Source organism: Neophocaena asiaeorientalis, unplaced genomic scaffold (genome assembly GCF_003031525.2).
Source record: "Neophocaena asiaeorientalis asiaeorientalis breed wild unplaced genomic scaffold, Neophocaena_asiaeorientalis_V1.1 scaffold230, whole genome shotgun sequence".
Classification (NCBI taxonomy): Eukaryota; Metazoa; Chordata; class Mammalia; order Artiodactyla; family Phocoenidae; genus Neophocaena; species Neophocaena asiaeorientalis.
Genome location: NW_020175186.1, coordinates 5,722,852 through 5,741,628, shown reverse-complemented (window position 1 = coordinate 5,741,628; position 18,777 = coordinate 5,722,852). Strand labels below are relative to the sequence as shown.

Here is an 18,777-nt window from a genome sequence, read left to right as displayed (position 1 = left end):
AATACATTTCCTGTTCTTCCTCTTACATTTATATAATTTCTAAGTTATATAAAGTAACATTTAATATTTTATAATAAAGTGAATATAATTAAGTAAAACAGTACAATGGATATATAAAAATTATTAGTTTTCCAGAATGTGCCATAAATTGAACAAGATTTTTAATAATTAGTTTCCCTTTTCTGGACATTTAGCTCTACTACACAAACAGTACAAGTCAAAGATAAATTAATATGTTGATCAATATGTATTATTTGTATATCAATATGTATTATTTGTATATTATCAATGATGCCCAGTAGGCCCATCTTAAAGGCTTAACACACACACACACACACACACACACACACACACACACAGAGGAGCATGTCATTCACTAACTCTGGGAGTTAGGAGGACCTTGATTTGTAGTGTTTGCCAATTTCTATAGTAATAAACAGTACCAACTTCAATCTACCAAGGTGATATCAATGAACATGAAGGTAGACAGAGATACCAGTAGAATACCATTATATGGTATTTCCACTACATGGATCCCAAAGACATAATATCTTCAAGACATAGAATCTTCAGAGATAATAGCATGATATAGTATATTTGATATTTACATTTGCTTTTAGTATGATTTCCTTAATTTTAAGTGTATATAATTAATATTTAATAGTAACTTTAAGAGCTGACTAGTACAAATTCTGAAAATGTAACAGCTAGCTTTTATAAGTGTGTATGAGCCATCTCCAGCAGACCACTGGAGTATTCACCATTCTAAATATATACAATGACATGCATATTCTGCTTTTTTGTACTGGTAAAACAAGCAGGGAAAAGTCATGGTTCTCAGCTCAAATATACAATAAAGAGTAACTCAAAAAAAGATAAGGGGAAGGGGTACACTTTTACCATAAGCATTTCATCTATTATACTATACATAAAACCATTTAAATTATTCCTCTTGTCTGGTGTCCTTTGTGATCCTCATATCTTTTTATTCTACATTGTCTCATCAGGAAATTTAATTTCCAACATTTAGTTGCTGTCTATGGTGATGATGCCAAATCCTTTACCTCCACTCAGATATTGTCCCTCAGTTCCAGATTTAAATGTATAAACACCTATTGGATATGGACACTTGATTGTGTGAAAGGTGTCTAATAGTTAGAGTGTTGTAAAACAAACCACTTTGGGTTCTGCCTAAAAAAGCTCCTCTTGTCTTTTGTATTCACGGCGAACGAATGTAAACACTGAGCGTTATTCTTGATTTTCTCTCTTCATGCATCTCACTTAATCACTAGGTCACTGCAGTTCTATGCCTCAGTTACATTTGGAATCCCATTTCCACTTCTGCACCATAGATCAGATCACTGTCATCTGCCTGGATCAGTGAAATTGTCAGTGGTTTGCTTGTTTCTACTCCAGTTAGAGTCATTTTATACAAAATAATTAAATCAGATCTCCTAGCTCATATCTTTGCTCTTTACCTCTCCGTTGGAACAGTATTTTATACATAATAAAATATATCTTATAACAAAGACATCATCTCATGTGCATTTGGATCCAGGTATCTCCTTAGTCTTTATCTTTAATCAAAGCTATTTGGAATATGGAAATCCGAATACAAACTATGTGACAGACAAGGGATTAGTCTTCAACATTTACAAACAGCTTTTGCAGCTTAATATCACCAAAACAACCCAGTCAAAAAAAAAAAAGACCTAAATAGACATTTCTCCAAAGAAGACATACAGATGGCCAAGAGGCACATGAAAAGATGTTCAACATTGCTCATTATTAGAGAAATGCAAATGAAAACTATTGATACAATGAGATATCACCTTACACCAGTCAGAATGGCTGTCGTCAAAAAATCCACACTGGAGAGGGTGTGGAGAGAAGGGAACCCTCCTACACTGTTGGTGGGAATGTAAATTGGTGCAGCCACCATGGAGAACAGTATGGAGGGTCCTTAAGAAACTAAAAATAGCACTACCATAAGATCCTACAATCCCACTCCTGGGCATATACCTGGAGAAAAACATGGTCTGAAATGATACACGCACCCCAGTGTTCATTGCAGTGCTGTTACAATAGCAAAGACATGGAAGAAACCTAAATATCCATCAATAGAAGAATGGATAAAGAAGATGTGGTACATATATATAATAGAATATTACTTAGCCATTAAAAAGAATGAAATAATGCCATTTGCAGCAACATGGATGGACCTAGAAATTGTCATACTGAGTGAAGTAAGTCAGACAGTGAAAGAGAAATAGCATATGATATCGCTAATATGCAGGATCTTTAAAAAAATGATACAAATGAACTTATTTACAAAATAGAAACAGACTTAGAGAATGAACTTATGGTTACCAGGGGGGGAAGCACGGTGGGGGAGGGATAGTTATGGAGTTTGGGATTGAGATGTACACACTGCTATGTTTAAAAATAACCAACAAGGACCTACTGTATAGCACAGGGAACTCTGCTCAATATTAACATTGTTAATCAACCGTACACCATATAAAAATGAAAATTAAAATAAAAAGTTAAAAAAAAACAAATACAAAAAAATGTCCTGATCTACTACATACCCTTTGCATATTTTCCTTGTTTTCTCTTTACAGAAAATTAGGCTACAATTTCCAAGAGGTCAGGGTTGTGTCCTTTCAAGTTTGTGTCTCCAGTGATGAGCATAGTCCTTACATACAGATGGAAAACAATTTAGCTGAATACTTGGCACTTAATGAGCAATCAATGATATTTATTTTCTAACTTCTAAGGAAAATGTCCAATGAGAAGAGGGACACTGATGTGGATTGAATGTGTCCTCCAAAATCTTATGTTGAAGCCCTGACCTCCAGTGTAATGGTATTGGGAGATGGGGCCTTCTGGAGGTAATTAGATTAAGTCATGAAGGTAGGGCCCTCATAATGGGATTAGTTCCCTTATAAAGAAGAGAGAGATAGAGATCCATCTTTCTTTCTGTGCAAACACTCCTAGAGAAGACCATATGAGCACACAGCTAGAAGGCAGCTGTTTACAATCCAGGAAGAGGGCCCTCATAAAGAAATGAACAAGGCAGCAGCCTAATCTTGGGCTTCACATCCTCCAAAACTGTGAGAAATGAATGTATGTTGTTGAAGTCACCTAGTCCATCACATTTTGTTATAGCAACCTGAGATGACTAAAACAGAAATGCAGCAAGTGACATTTCAAATGAATTCTCTGGCAATGTTGCTTTGGATACTCAATAACGTAGAGCAAATCCATGAGCTAAGCACAGCCATCTCCCTTAAGGGGAGAGAAGTATGCAGCCATCACTGTATTCAAGGTATGACCAAGAGCCATGCAGAATAAACACTGTGCTCTTAGAACACTGAGAATAGAAAAAATAATTCTAACTAGGAGGGCAAGAAAAAATTCACTTGAATCATAGAGTAGGCATGTCAGCAATGGAGAATGCAGTGAAGGAAAGGAGGCTGAAAAACCTGATTGAGTTTCCTCAGCAGAAACTTAAGCTGTAGGACTAAAAGATTATGTAGCAGACAAGCTCCAGAATTTTAAAAAAATTACCAACATGTACATTATTTTTTAAGTTTTCATCAATAAATTCTCATAATATTGAACTGCCTACCTAATGAAATTTGTGACTTTTAAAATCCACAGTGAATATAATTTATATGTATACATGTATATGTACATATGTATTCATATACACACACACGCATGATGCAATAAAAAAATCTGTCTGCATTATCCAATCTTCTGGAAGAGAAAATAAAAATAAAATGACATTTTGGGGGCTATATTTCTTTTTTCCAAATGTAGGTTGAAAATTGCTTACTTGGATGTGTTTCACAGATTTCAGGAAAAACCATTCAAATACCGCTCTCCTTTCAAAGAAGAGGTGAAGATTTTAAAGAAATGTAGATGAGAATAGCCATATATCATGGAAAATAAGAAAAACTATGATTTGTAATGCTCATGTCACAATGCTTTGAAATAGGCATTGAGGAAACTGAGTCACAGAGAGGTTAAGTGATGTACTCACACACACTCCCAGTCAGCTCCCTGTTAGGTACATAATATCACTGTGGCTATAATTAGCCAACTCTGAAGACTTAGCAGTTAAATGTCCTCATTTAAAAGTTATGTTTTTGGTATTCAGAGAAAAATTGTTTCATGACTGAAAAGTTTGCTTCTTTTACATACACCCTTATCACATTTTATTATTCAGGATTTTTCAAATATTATCTGTGAGGTGCCTGCATAGAGATTCAAAACCCAAGTATACATAAAATATAATTTCCACCACTATCGAAAAGATAAAGGCTATGAGCAAAACATAAATGCCAGAGAAGCTTTTAATGCTAATCTGTAAAATGAAACGCTCTACAGTACATCAACTTAGATTTATTGAACTTTATCTTAAACATTTTGGATTTCTGTTATTATTTTTTGAAAAATGAGCAATCTCTAAGACACGTGCATCTAAATGCTTCCTATGTTTTCCTGTGATAAGCCAAGAGAAATAATAAATATTTATTATTTATCTCAATGACAGGACATATGTTTATTAATAGTAAATCAGTTAAAGTAACAATCAGTAATTTCCTCTACACATTCAGGGTCATAAAGAGCCCAGTTTTACTAATGGGCTTAAATAAATGTATTTTGAGTTGGAGACAAGTGTAATGTGCCCATAAATTGACGAAGCTGCTTTTCCCAAAGTCACTGGACTTAATAAGGGTGAATCTTTGCTCCTCCCTTAGACTAACATGAAGTGGAGGCAGTATGTGGCTTCCTGGCAGGTGGGGGAGATTGTGTGGGTAGCTGTGCATTCAACCAATGACCCGTTTCAATAAATTTACCCAGGATTTTTCTTAAACATAAATAAAATACATTATTAATGCAACTTTCTTCCCTGAGTTTGGTTGAATTAAAAAAATACTGTAGACCTAGAGTTTTCAAAAGAGGTTCAGAAAGATATAAAGGAGAAAAATATTGGCCTAAAATTTTTTGAGAGCCTTCAGGACGTAATAAAAACCAAGAGAATAATATGAAATGGAAATACATATTTTAAAATGATTTTGACAGAAAAACGAGATTATACAGATTAATCTGTCATCGAGAAATCGACCAGTTACAGACAAAAACAGAACATTAGAAAATTTATTTTGTTTTACTTAACTTTGACTCTTCATCCTGAAAATAGTATTTCCCTAATCTACAATTTGTCCATATCCCCTTTCATCCAAATATAAGGAATCACAGAAACAAGCAGTAAGAAAGCCCCAGATGTAATGCATCAGTAGGTACTTGTAACAGTGGTTCTCAGGGTTTTTTGCCCACCCTCCCCCAGTCCACTGGAGATTTGCTTTAGAAGTTGGACTGGTATCTATAACAGTTATTTTAATAGCAAATGATCCTGGGGCATGTAATAAGAGAACCATCACTTTCAAGTATACTGCCTGAAACTAAACTCCTTTCTGCAATAACTATTTCAGTTTACCAAGATTTATTTAAATGTAGAGCCTGCAGATTGAAGGTTCTGATGATTGAAACAAAAGCAGAACTGAATGCTTCCCTGGTGGCGCAGTGCTTGAGGAGTCTGCCTGCTGATGCAGGGGACACGGGTTCGTGCCCCGGTCCAGGAAGATCCCACACGCAGCGGAGCGGCTGGGCCCGTGTGCCATGGCCACTGAGCCTGCGCGTCCGGAGCCTTTGTTCCGCGATGGGAGAGGCCACAGCAGTGAGAGGCCCGCATACCGCAAACAAACAAACAAACAAAAAAACAAAAGCAGAACTGAAAGGCCTCCTTTGTCCTGTCTAAAGTAGGGTGGTGGTAGGGATTTGCAAGGAAGATTTGCTTAAGTCAGTTGATCTCAAAATACCCTAAGGAGCTCTTAAAAACTAATGATGACTGGAACCAAACCAGAAAGAAGTTGTTTTAACAGGGCCAGGGTGAGTCCCAAGTATCAGGATTTTTTAAAAAGATGTATCCCAAGGGATTCTAATGTACAGGCAATGTTGAGAACTACAGACTTAATTTCTGAAAAACATATCCACTTTTGTAAAGATGGTGGTTATACCTTTATCCACTTTTGTAAAGATGGTGGTTATACCTTAGGAGAAAGTATTTTCCATATTAGACCTCTGGTGTATACTGGAATGTAATACAAGATATTTTCTTTTAACTATTGTAAAATAATGATAAAAATAATAATAATCCTGCCTAAGAAACAGCTGGCTCTCTACTAAAGAAAAGTTGTTTTCCAACATTCTCCAAGTGACTATGAAGACTTTACAAACTGGGTTACTATCTCCCATTCACTTCCTGATTTTTCAATGAATCTGATATCTTACTTGGATTCACTTTGATGACAATACAGAATGAAGTAAAGTGAGTACCTTACTCGATTTTACTTTTCGAAGCACAAATAAAGTGTACCTTGCTTCCTGTCCTTGCATCTGCAATCTTAGTGTCATTTGGCATGGATGGAATTGATATCCGAGTTGGACTCGGCTTGAAGAGATTCAAAGGGGGAGGAGGTTGATCATGGAAAACAGTTGAGAGGCAGAGTTGTACCGTCTCTTTCATTGCTTTCAGCTGCGACGCCTATGAAAACAAGAGAGATCACAACACAATGTTTACATGCGGTTCTGGTCATCATTTACCTGATTAGATTCTCCCTTTCCTCCTAGCCTACACTTGTTCCCTACACAAATACGTATTAATTTCAAATGCAACTGCCTAACATAAATTCCATTACGACGTGCCGTTTAATACACACTCAGTCTGTTTTTTAGGAGCTAATGTGTTTCATGATATATTTTGAACACTGGAATTCAGAGACATATCTTACATTTTCCCCTTGAACTGACATGATTTCAATCATGATACTTTGCTGGCAAGGAAATATACTCTAGGGTCACTTTAAAGTGGAACATGTCCTTCTTAGAAACCTGCCATCTTTCTATTAGCAACAACCTTCTTTATTACAAATCACTCCTCTTGTGATGTAGGCTTCTGTGTTTCTCAGATAGGCCTGTACCTCCACTCAATTTCTGATACAACTCTTATTTCCTCAGGGCCCTGCTAAGTGGTAGGAGTTATTTGGATGTGATTGTAAGTGACAATATCAACATTTTCTATTAACATAGTATATCATAATATTCTAAGCACTTTCACAAAAAATAACTTTATGCTTTCTAACGTCTGTGAAACTGGCATCATTATTTCTCTTTCACTATAAAGGAAACTTTTCTTAATTTTTAAAAAAATTTTATATTGGAGTATAGTTGACTTACAATGTTGTGTTAGTTTCAGGTGTACAGCAAAGTGATTCAGTTACATATACATACATCCATTCTTTTTTAGATTCTTTCCCCATATAGGTCATTATAGAGTATCGAGTAGTAGTGTTCCCTGCGCTATACAGGAGATCCTTGGTGATTGTCTACTTTATATACAGTAGTGTATATGTGTTAATTCCAACCTCCTAATTTATCCCTTCCCCCACCTTTCCCCTTTGGTAACCATAAGTTTGTTTTCTAAGTTTGTGAATCTGTTTTTATTTTGTAAATAAGTTCATTTGTATCATTTTTTTAGATTTCACATATTAGTAATATCATATAGTATTTGTCTTTCTCTCTCTGATTTACTTCACTTAGTATGATAATCTCTAGGTCCATCCATGTTGCTGCAAATGGCATCATTTCATTCTTTTTTTTAGCTGAGTAACATTTCATTGTATATATGTACCACATCTCTTTATCCATTCCTCTGTCAATGGCCTTTTAGGTTGCTTCCATGTCTTGGCTATTGTAAATAGTGCTGCAATGAACACTGGGGTGCATGCATCTTTTCGAATTATGGTTTTCTCCAGATATATGCCCAGGAGTGGGAGTGCAGGATCATATGGTATGTTTAGTTTTTAAAGGAACCTCCATACTGTTCTCCATAGTGTTTGTACCAATTTACATTCCCACCAACAGTGTGGGGGGGTTCCCTTTTCTCCACACCCTCTCCAGCATTTATTGCAGACTATTTTTTCTTTAGGTTTACATCCCAAGGCAGACAACCATCTCTAACTCCCATCTAACCCCCAAATCCCACTGCTAAAAATATTTTAAATTGCTGACAAGGTTTAAAAATGATACAGAATTGAGTAAAAATGACAGAGACATCCCCAGGTGCAAAAATGCAGACAGACATACAACCTTGGGAAAATCTCATGGTAACTCAGTGGTAACTGGGGACATGCATAGACCCTAGTAAGACAATAACACATAAATATCCACTTCAAGATATGAAATACGGTCTTTGGGGTGAGAGAGATGAAGACAGAGATTAGGTGCTAAAGCCATATCCCTGGACAAACTGGCATATGTGGAGTTTACCCTTTCACTGTACCCATGGATCAATGAAGCAGCAAAGTCTATTGTCTCTTCCTGTCAAAGTAGTATACTCCCAACCAAACTACTGCCTTTTATATATGATATCAGGAATACACCTGCATATTGCATCCCATCCTATTTCTTGTCTCCTATAAAGCCCTTGTGGTCAATTTCTTGAGAGAAGTGACTATGACTTTGATCCTTACCAATGCCCACCTCTGTGTTTTCTACTCATAAGTGGTATAAAATTTATCCTTAAGATGAGATTGTCTATTGCTAGAATAGCAGTTAAAGAAATCTCTCTCTGGTCATATCAAGAGATTTTTTAAAAGGCAACAGTAAGAGCAGCAACTGGCGATATATAAGCAATAGGACAAACAAGTACCTCCTTCTCATTAATCTTGCCCTGTCAAGTTGTCCAAGACAAAATAAAAATCTGATAAGAACTAGAATGGAGGGGCTTTGTTAAGTGGACGAGAAGGAGCTAAGCTGAATGGTAACCTTATATTCAAAATGGTCCCTTTTATTTGCTTGCCTGAGTCGCTAGATTCTTGCCCTTTCCCCACTTAATTACTTTCTATGATTGATCCTATTTGTTTCCTTCATACAATTTATCATTAATTTTAATTTATATGTATATACATATGTATAAGTTGCCTATTTTGTTCAGAACTGTATAGCTAGCACATAACACAATCCCTGACACATTAGAAGGAACACACACAAAAAAGCTTTTTGAATAAATGACTTAGGTGAAAATGTTGTTTCTCTTTTGTCAGGGAAAGAAACTGACAAGCTATATCAGTAAAAAGAAATGAAGTAATGGCTCAGATTTCCCTTCCTATTGATTCTTTGTTATAATCTTGGATGACCCTTCCCTTCTCTCACTACAGAATAAGAGATCATGGCACTGGGTACTGTGTCAGGAGTGAAATATTCCAGATGGCATTGAACAATTTAAATATATTTCGTTTTCTTATATTATCATTAGACAATGGAAATAGAGCTAACGTGACGAGGTCAGGCAGGTCTTGGCCAGCACTCAAAGCTAACATGGCTTTGAAATGTAGCTTTTCAATGCTTAGATAATGCAGGAAGTATTATCTAAGTATATGCAGGATAGTTATTTTTCACTGCATTCTTATCATGGCTTCTCTTACAGTATATATGTAAAAGTTGGATCTATAACAGTCACAAAGTATATGTTGACATAATATACAAATTCCTGAGTAATGGCTGAACTCGGATGCCGAAAATAAATAATGAACAGCATCAAGCTAATAGTTCATTTTCAGTAAATATTGTTTAGGCAAGACAAATTTTCCAATGGAACAGTCAATGGGATAGGCATATATGCTACAATTTTAATCATCTGAACTTGGTGCAATCATCTCTTCTGCTCCTACAGACCTCCTGACATTCTCAGGGTCACCTTGGACGGTAGTGTCAACAACACATAGATATAACCTCCAACTCCTCACCTTTCATATCCATTGCAGTGTAGTAAGTTATCTTTGCTCTTATGTTTCAACCTATTATTAATCTCTTAGCTTTTGATTTCATTTCTTTTTTTTTGGGATCACAAGCCTATGACTTGGCCTCCTATATTAGATTCTGGCTCCTCTCCTTCATTATATTGTAGATTTTTCCTACTAGAGACCACAGGTTTCTGTGAGCAATGCTGTCCCAGTTTGGTCATCTTTCTACCAAAAAAAAAAAAAAAGTCCATGTCTTTCTAGTTAGTCCCTCTAACTTAACAGAGCCTGTTACTGACACTACTCAGGTTTGGCTTGACCCATCCCATGAGCAGGACCCAGATAACGATTTTTACACCAAAATGGTCATTACATTTTAATTTGTACTGCTAGCTGTAGTCTGTTTTAAAATTGCAGGTAAGGTCATTGTTCACTTTGAAGTTCACTGGAACAAGATGTCACCTAATGAAATACAATGTAAACCATATAAAGTATACTTTGCTCTAGATCTTACAACCTATTCCTTCTTAAGATCAGCCTTACTTTTGCCCTTGATCTTCTCCCCACACCAAAACACTTTTCCCACTTCCTTTGCCGCATGTTAGTAAAATGCAAAGTCTTTATGAAGATCCTGCTTGTCACAATGTCCTTTATTTATAGCCCACTGAACATTCCAAGTTCATTCCCACCTTAGGGCCTTTACACTTGCGGTTTCTTCTGCCTGCAGAACCCTCTTTCCAAACATCTACATAGGAAATTTCCACTTGAAATGTATGTTTCAGCTCACATATTATCTTCTTCAAAGTCTCTATCACATTTCTTAAATTATGTCCTATGAAGCCCTTGTCATAAATGCATATAATCTTATCGTTATATCTATTTCTGTTACAATGTAATTTCTTTGAGGGCTGGTATTTTTTTCTTTTTTTTTTTAATTTTTATTTTATATTGGAGTATAGTTGATTTACAATATTGTGTTAGTTTCATGTGTACTGCAAAGTGATTCAGTTAGATATATACATGTATCTATTCTTTATCAAATTCTTTTCCCATTTAGGTTATTACACAACATTGAGCAGCATTCCCTGTGCTACACAGTAGGGCCGGTATTTTTTTGGAGAATCACTGGTTTCTAACTCAACAGATATTTGTTAAATGAATAAATAAAGCAAACCCTCCAGAGGATATGTTTTATGTGAGAAAATAATGAAATATTTCTCATTTTATCCTGTATATTATATAATACAAAAAAGTATTATTTTAGACATTAAAATACTACTGCTTATGCTGTATAATATGTAAAGCTTATAAGAAATTTTTGTTTATATATATGATCTTGAGATGGTGGGAGATTTAGAAGGAAATTTTGTGTGTGTGTCTGTATGTGAGTACTTTTCTCAGAAAAATGCTTTTTGGGGGGAACAAGAAGATATATATTGCAAAGACAACAGTGTCCCTAATTTCTCACCTCCTGACAAAAGTTCACAAGGTAATATTCATGTCTACCTTCATTTATTTACATGAAGATGTGAAGTCCTCAGAGAGATCTGGGTGCATCAATGACAGCTGGCTTTGGAAAGATCGTGAAGGACTGTGAATCCAAAGCCTTTCCCCTCACCTTTATTTCACCATGAAATTGGCTCTATGAATCCTATAAAGTCATTCAGCAGTTTTACTTTTTCTGCTCTAGGTGATCTCTATGTCCCTTGTATGTAGGATGAATAGCATGTGTGTTAACTTATGAAGTTATATTACCTTCATCTACCTATTCAATCAATAACTATTTATTATGCTCTTGCTGTGTGCCAGACACACTGTGGCAAGAACAGTTCTTGTTCATTTACTACTTTGTCCTGGGAGTCTGTGCAGATCACCTAACTTGTGTCATCTGTAATACAATGTAATAATGCATGCTGTCCTGGGTGAAATTTTGTGAGGGTCAGATGCAATAGAAACTTTTAACATAAGAATTTGAGAGATAGTTTCCAAACCATAAAGTTGTTTTTACACTCCAGTAGCTGAAGCTAACTATAATTCATAAGATACTGCCAAATAAATAATTGATTGTTTGGAAAACCAATATTGATTCTTAGATCTTGAAATTATTATTGCTTTTATTGGGAGAGTAAACTGAGACTTCTTTCACGAGAAATATGAAATGAGAACCAAGTTAGAGTGTGAAGATATAGTTTTCATAATATTTATTAAGTATTTAAGACTATTTGAAGCCCAGATATAACATTCTTTGGAGCTAGACACCTGAAGAGAATTAAAAAGTCTCATAAAAAAATGATGGGGAGAGGTGAAGAATACTTTCATTAAACTGTAGTTTTTATCGATTTTGAAGTGAGCTAGCATTTCTACCTGACTTTATGATTGTAGTTTACGAGCCTCAAACATACCTTACATGAGATTTGTTGAAATCAACCTCCAGTAATATGCAATGCTTTTATAGTTCACTGTAGCAAAAGGAGTGACAAGATCCTGAAGGTTAAAGAGAAAAATTATCACAGAGATGCAGTCTCTCTATGATCTCATTCACTAATAATAATAATTACTATGCTTCCTGAGTGTTTTTCATGTGCCAAGAATTCCCAGTACTTTACTTTTTTTGATGAATATCATTTTCTCATCACCCTTATAAATTGAATTTTTATTATTATTCCATTTTACAGTGAAGTATAAAGAGTTTGAGCAATTTGAATATGGTCATTCAGTGACAGAGTTATGATCTGAACAGACAGACTGACTGCGGGGCCCTTATTTAAACACTACAACATATAATCTCTCATCCTGTATCCAGCCTGGCATTGTGAGGGCTAAGCACATAGTGCTCTTGGTAGAAGTGGAGAGGAGGAAGGCATAGGATGGATAAGACAAAGGAGAAAAAACTACATTATCTTCAAGTTCTGTGACTCAGGACAAACGACAATTTGCCCATGAAACGTCATGTGACAAAACCGGTTTTTATAACTCACATGTACTTAAAATACACATATTACCTTTTTGTGTTTCTCTGAACTCCTGTTTCAATGTATAATTATTTCCTAATTTTTGGTGCCCAACAAAATTGTGAGAGATGTGGGACCCAAGATTGTGTATCATAAGTGTTTTCTGTTTCTCACAGCACCTGGCACACAGTGGTCACACAAACAGCATTTCAAACCCATATAATCATTCACTGACTAAATGGATTATTTGAAGTTAAGTAAGGGAAAAAATTTAATGTAAGGAAGAACATTCCAACCGTCATAGCTGTTAAAAACTCAGAGTGGGAGGGCCTGCCTCAGAATCTTGGAAATTCAACGTCTTTCTAGAACTTAAAACAGGGATAGCAAAGAAAGGAAAAATAAAAACATGATCTAATTGAACTTTAGGATTATACATACCTCTGATTGTCTGATTCTACCAATTCTATAAAGAGTCGTTTCTTTTTAAAAACTAATTGGTATAAGCTTCTTTTATAAATTAAAGAAATCTCATAAAGTGGAATCTTGGTAAGATGAATTATATTTGACCTAGTCTAGAAAAAAGCAGGCAGGTTTCCCTAAAATTCTTAAATATTATATTAATTACTTGGATAAATATAAAATGAGACAATCACAAAGGAGCAAGGTTGTTAAAATATCTTATTCATTCAAAAGCCATATTTATCCCAAAGATGTAAACCTTAAGAAGGAAAATATTTATAATTCACAAAATGTGCTTACAGTTCCCCTACTGCAACACTTTCTAGACATCCTGTTTGAAATGTTAGTTATGCTAGCTATGAAGAGGTTCTGGCCGCATATAAATGAAGAAAATGCCTATGTGAGATCCAAGTCTTAAAGGAAGTTGTGGTCTTTCACAACCACTGCATAGTGAGAAGGAGGCAACGAGACCTCCAAAATGAATCCACCTTAAATGTTCCATCTCTTCTATTCTGTAGGTTCTAACTGGTGATTAGAAGGCAACTTCCTTTCTTTACAAAGTTGCTAAATGTATACAGATATTATTGCAAAATAAGTTATGAATGTGATCATCTTACTTGCTTATTATTCCAAATAAAATGATTTCTAAGTTTTGATCACAAAAATGGAAAGCCCTTGACAGCAGGCAGAACCTTTCATTTTTTAAAACTGCTTATTTTGAAAAATATAGGGGCATACAGAGAAAGACATAACAAACATCAGGTAAATAGCAACCTGAATTAAATGTTAAAAAGCATCATTTTAATTATATAATATGTTATATATAATACTTACATAATTATATTAAATACATTTATATGATAATATATGCATATGGTATTTTAATATGCATGTACACAGTTATTACATGTAACTAATGTATATATACAAAACATATGCAATATAATGTATGTATATAATGCATGAAACATACATATGTATATGTGTAAATTATAGACTGTGTCTATACAGCTTTAAAAGGATAGAACATTTGAGAAACAGTAGATGCATCTGTAAGCGTCCTTAGCGTTATTTCACTCCATCTTTCCCCAAAGGCGATTGCATCCATAAATTTGATATGAGTATCTTTCTACTCTATTTATGATATGTAATCAAAACAAAATATGTTTCATGTATTTGAACAATTGTTAAATACTGTACATAATAATTCTGACATTTTTCATTCCACAGTGTATGTTATAGATATATCAATATTGATACAGGTATCTTTATATTTATCAATATTAAATTTTGATTACCATTTGAAAATGAGTATAGTAAATATATGGATTATATGTATTAATTTTAACAGCAAATATTTTAATTATTTCCTTTTATTATTAATACAAACACTGCTGTATTTAATGTCCTTATACACGTTTCCAGGTACATATGGATACGTGAAAATTCTAAGGTACACACTTTTAAAAACTGATTTTAATAATTACTCCCATTACTAATGTATCAGAATTTGGTATCACCAGACTTTTAAATTTTTATCAATTTGATAGTGTTGAGATGCTATCTCATTGTTTTTATTCACATTTCCACTTTTCTGGTGAGGTTAAGTATTTTTTAAAAATAAACTATTGAAATATAGCAGATAATGAAAAAATATATGGGTCTTAAGTGTACTTTTAAAAATTTACGTACATTTTAAAGAAATATTGCTGTATGCATACTGATTTAGGATTGCAATATTCTTCTCCTGGACTGATCCATATGACACTCTCTTCTTATCACTAAAAAGCCTTTACTTCAAGTCTACTTTTAATGGTGTTCATGTTGATACACAAGTTTTCTTTGTATTACTGTATACAGAGTTCATCTTTTTTTCCCTATTCTCCTACTTATAGATCTTTTGTTTCTTTATATTTAAAGGTGTCTTTTGTATAAATCATAAAGTTTTTGTTTAATGTAGTCTTATAATTTTAGCCTTGTACTTGGAATATGTTAACCATTTAAAAATTTAATTACTAACATACTTAAGTTGATATCTACCATTTTACTATTCACTTTCTATTTTAGCTCATCTTTTTATATCCAACAATTTGACTATGAAGTGGGTTATCTTTGTGTTTAATCTGATTGTGCATTATTTATATTTTTGAATCTGTGGTTGATATCTTTCAAAGTTATTGAAAATATTTAGCCATTATGTCTGAATATTGCTCTGTTTGTCACTTCCTCTGGCACAACAATTATATAATTTAGAAATTTTGAAATTGTCTTATTCATTTCTTGTACTTTTTCTGCTTATTTTCCATTTATTTGTACTTTCTATACATTCGTATAGGTATTTGATATTAATTTTCCTTTCATTTCACTAGTTTTCAGTTCTACTATGTCCAATCAACCATTCTGCTATTAAATACATGAGTTAAATTCTTAATTACATGAATTATATTGTTCTAATTCTAGAATAGCTAGTTGATTTTTTTATAGATTCCAAGTCTAGTGAAAAGTTTTGTCTTTTTACCTGTTTTAGATTTCTTCTATTGTAATATATGTAATGCTATATACATGCCCATAGAAATATTATGCATATATATGTATATATGTATATAATAGTTGTTAAATTTTTGAGTACTTGTTTTCTTATTCCAATATCTGAATCAGCTCCAGGTGTACATCTCTTGTCTTCTTTATTTATATTGGCCAGATTGCATTCTCTCTTTACATGTCTAGAAATTTTTTTTTTTTTTCGGTACGCGGGCCTCTCACTGTTGTGGCCTCTTCCGTTGCGGAGCACAGGCTCCTGATGCGCAGGCTCAGCGGCCATGGCTCACGGGCCCAGCCGCTCCACGGCATGTGGGATCTTCCCGGACTGGGGCACGAACCCGTGTCCCCTGCATCGGCAGGCGGACTCTCAACCACTGCACCACCAGGGAAGCCCTAGAAATATTTTTATTACATGCCAAATATTGTGTATAAATGAACCAAAAATTCTCCAGATGATATATAGAGAAGGTTTATTTTTCCATTGTTAGACTGAATGATGGCTAACTCCAATCTAATCAAGAATTAATTTCAGGCAGGGGATGCATTGAATGTTTGTTAAAATGCAGATTACTCTTGGATTGGCCCTGTTGCTACATCATAGACTTTTCATGTTTCTGACTGAGAGCAATGTGGGTGTTTTTTGTCTTCTCAAGTCTGAAATACTATGATTTCATTTTCAGATTTAGAGTTTTCTGTATTAATATTTTCTAGATATATGTTCTAGGAATTAGAGAAAACTACATTGGATTCAATAAATGGGTTGCTGAGTGAACAAAGAAATAATTTTAAAATCATTTTACCCTTTCGTTCTGAGTGAACTAAAGAAAAAAGGAATATTTACTTCCCACAATTTTATATAGTTGATTTAAAAATGAAAGGAGGCATTAAGAAATTTTGCCAAATACTGTAACTATAAAGAAGTAGAACCATAATTCTAAATTTTATGACTAATTCCTTCCTCCATATTATATTTCCCTTTCCAAATAACAACTCTTTATTCTCCATGCATGTCTCATATGAAGAGCACTGATAGGCAAAGTAGGCATCAGATGGGAGTTGTGGTTTATTCTGAGCATGTACAATTGTAACACAATGAGGCATTAACAAAAATAAAATGAAGTAGATGAAATGAGGTAAAAAGAGGCAAAGAAAACCTTTTGGAATTAATGTTGATGATAGTACAACTTTGTGAAATTTAAAAGTGTGACTTTTATGGCATGTGAATTTTATTTCAATAAAGCTGTTATAAAGATGGAATGTCAGCCACTCTTGCATTATCTTTGTATAAACAGAGTTGCTTAAGAGAGCTACTTTCTTCTTTTAATGCCTCTTCCTCCAGGACTTTAAGATTTCCAAAATAAAAAGTGTCAATGACTACTTCCATTTGCTTTACAACTCATTCATACAAAGTTAATACATGACATCTTTGTTGATGCTTTAAAGTATGTTTATTCACTGTATTATAGAGCAAGTGTACCAGTAAAGTGAAAAATAAGCCATGCAATCACAGAGCCTCAACCTTGAGTAGATTTACTATAGCAGCAAAAACAAGAAAAGAATTGGGTTCCAAAGAAAGTATCAAACACTCATGAATTCTATCACCATATTACATGCACAGCATCTGGAATTGCACTGATAAATCAAGAGCAGCAATGAGTACACCTAGCTTCATCTTCTGCAACCAAAGTCTGATGGCTCATGGATGTCAACTTACCCGGTCAAGAGCTGCTTTCTCCAGTTCATTTTTCGCCACAGCTAATTTTCGTTCCAGATCAGTAAGCTGTTGGGCCTGTAAAATGAAAGAGAGGTACATCTTTTTAGTAAATTCTATAACCTTTCCCCTCCACTTTAAGTATCTGTCATTCATTGCCAAAGAATTAGAAAAACAAAAACCTTGTGAAATTCATTTAGAATGCAGGTTAAAAATACTCTATTACATGGTCATTTGGTTAAGCTGCAGAAAATGTTGTTCTGGATGAATATACACTAAATGTTTCACTGGGTCAAAATGTCTAGTTGCAAAGTTCCAGCTCATGTCCCAGAAAATATTTGTGGTATAAATCCATCAGTCATGTTTCTAGTTGCTATGGACTAAATTTTGTCCCTCCCTAAAACTCATATGTTGAAGCTCTACACCCCTCCCACACACCATGTAACTGTGTTTGGGGATAAGGCCTTTAGGGAGGTAATCAAGGTTAAACGAGGTCATAAAGGTGAGGCCCTGATACCACAGAATTGGTGTCCTTATAAGAAGAGGAAGAGACACCAGAGACCTCTCTCCACCCTCACACAGAGGGAAGATACAGTGAGAAGTCACCATCTGCAAGCCAGAAAGAGCTCTCACTAGAAAATGAATCTGCCAGCACCTTGATCCCAGAACCATGAGAAAACAGATTCTGTTTTTTAAGCCACCCATTCTGTTGTATTTTGTTAAGGCACCCTGAGAAGCTCAATACAATAGTATTCACTCTTTTTCTATTTTTATTTTTAAACCAGTATAACTCTATCCCACCGTATCTCTGTATCTTTGCAAATGTCACAACTGTACTGCTAAAAGAAAAGAGCCTCAGATTTGGAAGATGTGTTTTAAAGTCCTGCCTCCACCAATGCCTAGCTACTGTATATACTATAGTTATATACTGACAAAGAGATGCTCTGCAGGCTCACACAGGATCTGCAGAAGGGCCAGCCTCCCCTCATGCCTCAGAGCCTCGCTACACCTGTGGCTTTTGTCAGTCTCCTACATTTAGCCAATGAAAAGAATTTAAGTCTGGAAGGAACAGAGGGTGGTTCTGATGGTCTTGTGAGGCAAGTGGATTGAGTTCGCCTTCGCCTGGGAGAAGTCCGCAGAGGGGCTCATCACTTCTGCAGTGACCAGGACGTCCCCATTCTGGATCTCCATCCTGGGTGTTACAATGCTGTGGGCTTGTAGCAAGGCTGTAGCCAACCAC

General features: G+C 34.9%; 1 protein-coding gene across 1 annotated transcript in view; it reads right to left on the bottom strand.

Annotated features, from left to right (window-relative positions):
- The window catches only part of LUZP2 (leucine zipper protein 2), a 428,758-nt gene that overhangs the window by 34,439 nt on the left and 375,542 nt on the right, over nt 1–18,777 (bottom strand). Inside the window, exons 8-9 of the mRNA XM_024764721.1 lie at nt 17,541–17,615; nt 6,452–6,619 (exon numbers count right to left, since the gene is read on the bottom strand). Of these exons, the coding sequence (XP_024620489.1) occupies nt 6,452–6,619; nt 17,541–17,615 (243 nt within the window). The remainder of the gene's footprint in view (nt 1–6,451; nt 6,620–17,540; nt 17,616–18,777) is intronic.